The sequence below is a fragment of the Fusarium coffeatum genome (assembly GCF_003316985.1).
Source record: "Fusarium coffeatum strain FIESC_28 chromosome Unknown BRIP53273_contig_447, whole genome shotgun sequence".
Classification (NCBI taxonomy): Eukaryota; Fungi; Ascomycota; class Sordariomycetes; order Hypocreales; family Nectriaceae; genus Fusarium; species Fusarium coffeatum.
Genome location: NW_022158236.1, coordinates 4,762 through 10,583, shown reverse-complemented (window position 1 = coordinate 10,583; position 5,822 = coordinate 4,762). Strand labels below are relative to the sequence as shown.

Here is a 5,822-nt window from a genome sequence, read left to right as displayed (position 1 = left end):
TTTTTTTTTTTTTTTTTGTGTCGGCTAGCCGCTAATTGTTGCAGGACAGTGACGTCTCAGGATTTCTTCCCTGGTGGGCGGTTGGAATGGTACTGTACTCGGGTTCTTGTTTAACCTCTTCGTGCGGTTGATCAGGACTGTGGTTGTGGTGACCTCTGGTCACAACGACACTTCCTTCTGTCAGTTACCGAAAACTTTGACCATAGTTCTTGGGCACGGATATAGTCAGGGATTCAATGCTTGAATCCAGCAGCTGAAATTTTGTTCCACGACCTTCAGTGAAATTGAAATGCCGGCCGGTAGGAGACTTGGTCTAAGAGGATGGACTGGGCTAGACCCTCTGACCCTCCTAACTGATCCTGACCCCCCGTCCTTGGAAACCAAGAGAGCCAGTAAAAGAGCTCAAAAGAGAGCCGGAGCTCGCCCGGAAAGAGCGCCACATAAACATGAGAGCAATCATCGAGTACGTATCTGATGGGTCGCATAGTACCAAGGTAGTAGGTAATGGTGGAGTGCAAAAGTAGCGGATTCTGACAGCGGGGAATCTCATATTGATTATTCGGTTACTAATCGAGCCTGTTTTCATTGAAAGGAATTGACTTTGTTCTTTTGCAGGAGGATACGTACTCGTAAGGCCACTCACTGGCGGGTCTGTCGCGCGTGTCGATCGGATCTCAGGGACCTCCACCCTACCGCCCTCGGCTCTTCCCTGTATTGCTGATCCCTTCCTTGTAAAGCTTTAAAAGTCGTCGCAAAGCTTGAGTGGCGATAGCTTCGTACGTGTCGCTGAATCGCGAGCGGCTATTGCTTCTTATCGTGGCTTACCGTATGTAGGTATGTACCGAAGGATTGCGACAGCTGCGTGATTTGAAGTCGGTTGTTTGAGACTGGGTATCAGGATATAACAAGGCAAGCGTATCCGGCTATCATATTAATTGGCATTGAAATGCGCTAAGTCTCTCTTTGTTTGCCAGATGTTCGCGATGCAGCAGATCAAAAACTTCAGTAATAAACGTTAAAGAACACCACTTGGATGAATAAGGTAGTCGCTGCCCAAGTCTTGAACCTAGTACCGTACCTTAGTAGGCAGGTACTGTACCTACAGGCCGTACCTACTATATTTGCTACAGCACTGTAGCATTACACTACTGACCAGAGTCAAAAATCTGGGGCAGGAGCGACCTGTTGGCCCCTAAAAGACAAATCACGAGACGGTGGCAAAACGGTTCCTTCTGCCAGCGGGACGGGGAGTTTTACGTTCCCATCCTGGACGGTTCAACACCATCTCCTGCGACGACCATGATCACACAAGCCAACGTCACAGAGTCAGCGTCTTCAGGCCCGTTTTATGTTTCATTACGTTTCAAGCCACCAGCATCATTGACAACCGTCTACATATGCACAAGTGCTTTACAGTATTGTCATCTTGTACCTTTGAGCGTCCACGATGTATACAATTGCTAAAAGGCTGGGCATCGCTCTGAATGTCGTTCCAAGCAAATACCTGGGGATTATTGATGCACAGGCATAGGCACAGCCATATGCACTCCTACCTTACGCCTACCTGTCTTACCTCAAGAAGAGCTTATCCGCAAGGTCTTCATCCATGAACGCAGAGACCTTTTGATCTCGGAGATTGTACCTCCCCGTAGAACCCACTAACATCCGCTTCCAGGGACCTCTGCCTTGAACACCGCGCAGCTTGACTTCAAGGAAAGCAATTCTCCACAGCAACAACATGTTTACAGTGCAGCAGAAAGGCCTGCATGCAAATGCGCCGCATCATCTGAGGCCTTGGCCTTGAAATGCTCTTGTCGACTTTACGGACACTCTGCCAATGGTCGCTCCACCTATGCACTTCTGTCAAGGTTTCCAAGTTCGCTATCGAAACGCCCCCCGTTCACTTAACTCGAATTAGGTTCTGCTGTGGCTGTCCCTGCTTGGACCCTGTTTCTTTGCTACCGGCACCGTTGCTCGGCTCGAGCGCTTGCTTCCAATCACAATTCCGAATAACCTCTCGACTACGTTCTTAATGCAAAGTTGTGGCACTCGGTACCTGAATATGTTCGTCAAGATGGTGGACCGATGGACGGTGGCGGAAATGGTAGCTCTTTATGTGACCTCAGCCACCAGTGTCTGACGAGACGGTAGTCTCCCAACTTACATATTACCACTCCAGCCGAGCAGGGGACTCTGTCACTTTGTGCCGAACCTGATGGATATACAGTACTGACCTGTATCTGGGTCATTGTTGATTAGTCTCGCTTACGGCCAAGTATACCGTCCGTGGTTACTTCGCGGCGAGCTCCATCGTGTGTCTTAACGGCCTCTCGAGACCGTTGATCTTGCTCGGTCCTACCATAGCACCACCATATCGTTCTGGTAATAGCTACACTTATCCTTACCTACTCGACTCTCGTCCAAGCTCTCTTCCTCCACTTCCTCCACTCACTCCTCCACCGACACGGCCCTAGCAAATTCCCATCTTCGAGCTGTGCTAACTTGGAGATCGCCCATCACATTTCCCATCTGTCATACAAATCTGTGGCTCACACCCCCATGGGCCTATCCTACTAGCACCCCTTCACTTGGGCTCGTTTTGGTCATTTATTCCCTTTATCCCTGCGTGTGTCCCTGCCGTACAGTAACTTCCAAGCCTTCCACGAGCCCTAGCTTCGGAAGCTTTGACTGTTGGCCACTCGCTATCTCCGTTGTTAAAGCCTTCTGCTGTTCAATCGTGGGCTTAGATTTCGCCCCTCGCCCCTCCAAAAGCTCCTCTAGTCTGGCATTCCCTTAGAGGCCGTTTTTCTTTTGAATGTTCCTGACGCTTGAGGAATTGCTTTTGTCAATCCACTTACACCTTCAAGGACACTCACTTGCAGCTTTAACAAGGCTGGCATAGTCCTAATACGATTCAAAGGTCGTATACACCCCTTTGCAGGCGCTTCCTTCTTGTTTCTGCCAGTACACCGGGAGGCCTACAGCCACTAGATTTCCCCATCTTGTGCTGCTGTAAGTGCTTGTGCGTTGAGCCAACTGCGTGGCTGACCGCCGACTCGGGAGGCGGATTTGCTGCATTTCGACACTTCACTTCAAGTAGTCCACTCGTCCCTGGACTAAGTCCATATCCCTGTTACGCCAAAAGGAAACATAGTCAGTGCCCATTATCGATCCCATCATCGCTTCAACTCTTTTCCTCTTCGAAAACTTGGCACCGGACTCGAAGGTGTTCAACAACTTCACTAGTTTCCCCGTGGGGCAATACACGCCTTTCTTCGAACACATTCTCCAGGAACTGTCTTTACCACTACCGCCACTTGGGTTCTCTGGAATTACACACAAGACGAAAGAGCCATAATTTCGTCTCTTCTTGGAACAAGTCGTGGGGCCCATTATCCCCCACCCTTGAGCAACGTTGTCGGCTCTGACATATTCTCGGCCACAAAATTGCTCGATATCCCCCCTCTCTATTTGTCCTTAGTATTGGTCAGTCAAAGACACCATAAAAGGGCTAGATCATTGTTTCTTGAGAACCAACCCTGTTCACTTGTGGCTCTGGCTAGCAAGTATACGGATATTCGTCAGAAACGTCAACGACTGACTTCTTCTTGTTGGATCGCCTGAACGCTACCGACTCCTGAATTACTGCGTTAAAGGTACTATAGCCCTTCTTGCAAAAAAGCAACCCATAACATCTACAGTATCGGATTTGGATGGTTTGCTAACGCGAAGCAATAGCAGCTGTCCTATCACCACAGTTAGATAACACCTACGAAGCAACTCAAATGGGAGATATAGCTAGCGCCCAAGTCTCAGACTCGGTGGCATTCCAACAGGAAACTACTAAGGTCGTCGATACAGTAGCAACTGGAGGTCATCTGCCATCCCAAGGCGAGTCAGAAACTGCTCAGGACCACGAGCTTTCTCCACGGTCCCAACAACACTCTGCTGCATCTCAGAACGCTTTCGCAACACAGTTCGACATGTCTCAACCTCCCTCGGGCCCTCGACCGGGGCCATATAACATGGCACCCATGGCCAACGCTCTCCCTCCGATGGGTTTCCGACCTGGACAGTATCCTCCAACTACCCAGCAACGCATGAACCCAGCAGGGTCGCCTCCAATAATGCAGCACATGTCACAGTTTCCTGGGCATCCAGCAGTTCCAGTTGCTGGGCAGGGTTACTATCTACAACCGCAAATGGCGCCATACTACGGGAATCAGATGCCTCAAGCTCAAGCGACACCTGCAATGGTTCAGAGGCAGAACATGGCATATTTCCCTAACCAGATGATGATGAGCCCTCAGCAATCGACTTACTACTACCCTCCCGGTCCCCAATACCAGGCTCCTGCGCAACCTCTACCGAACGGCGGCGTTCCTGGTCACTATCCAGGTGGGGGGGCTATGCCGAATGAACCACGAATCATGCCGCAGCAGGCAGATTATGGAGTAGTTCACCCGCAACCTTTCAAGCAGGGACAAGGTAGGACTGGGAAGCAATCTCCTGCCAAGACTGGACTAAAGAAAACCTCAGATGGGTCAGAGAGAGAGAGACGACAGAGTGCAGTGCGAGGCCCTCCTAGAAAGCCGCGACAGAGTGGTGAGATAACCTACCTGGATGACCTGTGAACATTTACTAAAGTCACGCACCAGGACACGCGATCTGGATTGGCAATCTTCCTCCACAGACCGACCTTATGAATCTTGTCCACCACGTTTGCAAAGAAACGTCCGGCTTGGAGTCACTTTTCCTCATCTCTAAAAGCAACTGTGCATTTGCCAACTTCAAGGACGAGGAAACCTGTAGCGCGGCACAACAGAAGCTACACGACTCGAAGTTCCAATCGGTCCGCCTTGTTAGTAGGCTGCGCAAGAGTACAGTGGAGGGTGCCGCTGGTGTGACAGCCCCAACTGGACCATCGGTGGCCACAGCGGCACCAAAGACCGACCCAGTACCAGACAAGTCGCAAACGGATAGCGAGCTGCTTGACCCAGGAGCTGAGCCGACAGGAGCTCACAAGTCAGGTGTTGCTGGCGATGCCTCCCCACAGAAGGATAAATTCTTCATTCTGAAGAGTTTAACGGTTGAGGATCTTGAGTTGAGTGTTAACACCGGCATTTGGGCTACTCAATCACATAATGAGGATGCACTAAACAATGCCTTCAAAGTACGTTGCCATAACATCATCCACACTGAGGTGTACAAAAATTGACTGGTCGCAATAGGTCGCTGACAGCGTTTACCTGGTGTTCTCGGCCAATAAATCGGGCGAGTATTATGGTTACGCTAGAATGGTGTCACAAATCAACGAAGACCCTGCAGCAGCCATTGAGTTTGCGCCAACTGCCCAAGCAACCAGCGACCTTGACCTTCCGAAAGCTATACCGACCGAAGCGACTGAGCAGGCTCCTAAGGGCCGCATCATTGACGATTCTGCCAGGGGTACGATCTTTTGGGAAGCTGATCGAGAGGATTCGGAGACGCTATCAGATGGGGAGAGTGAAGCTGAAGTGTCGGACACCAAGAGCAACGCTGGGGAGGAAGGCCCTGCTAAGACGTGGGGAAAGCCTTTCAAACTGGAGTGGCTATCTACAAGCCGACTACCGTTCTATCGTACACGAGGATTGCGCAACCCTTGGAATTCGAATCGCGAGGTGAAGATTGCACGAGATGGTACCGAACTTGAACCATCAGTTGGGCGAAGGCTTATCGGACTTTTCAACCGTGTGCAGAGCCCAGAGACAGTTCATCAGGGCGTGCGGGTTCCCATGGCCATGATGCAAGGCTTCGCCCCAGTACGACCATACGGACAATAA

At 50.5% G+C, this 5,822-nt stretch overlaps 1 protein-coding gene across 1 annotated transcript; it reads left to right on the top strand.

Moving 5' to 3' along the window:
* Nucleotides 1-3,785: 3,785 nt before the first annotated feature.
* On the top strand, nt 3,786-5,822 carry FIESC28_11627 (uncharacterized protein; the record flags this gene model as incomplete). Its single annotated transcript, XM_031165747.1, has 3 exons — nt 3,786-4,605; nt 4,659-5,173; nt 5,232-5,822. 3 exons carry the CDS (start codon nt 3,786-3,788, stop codon nt 5,820-5,822), a joined length of 1,926 nt encoding a protein of 641 aa, XP_031010195.1.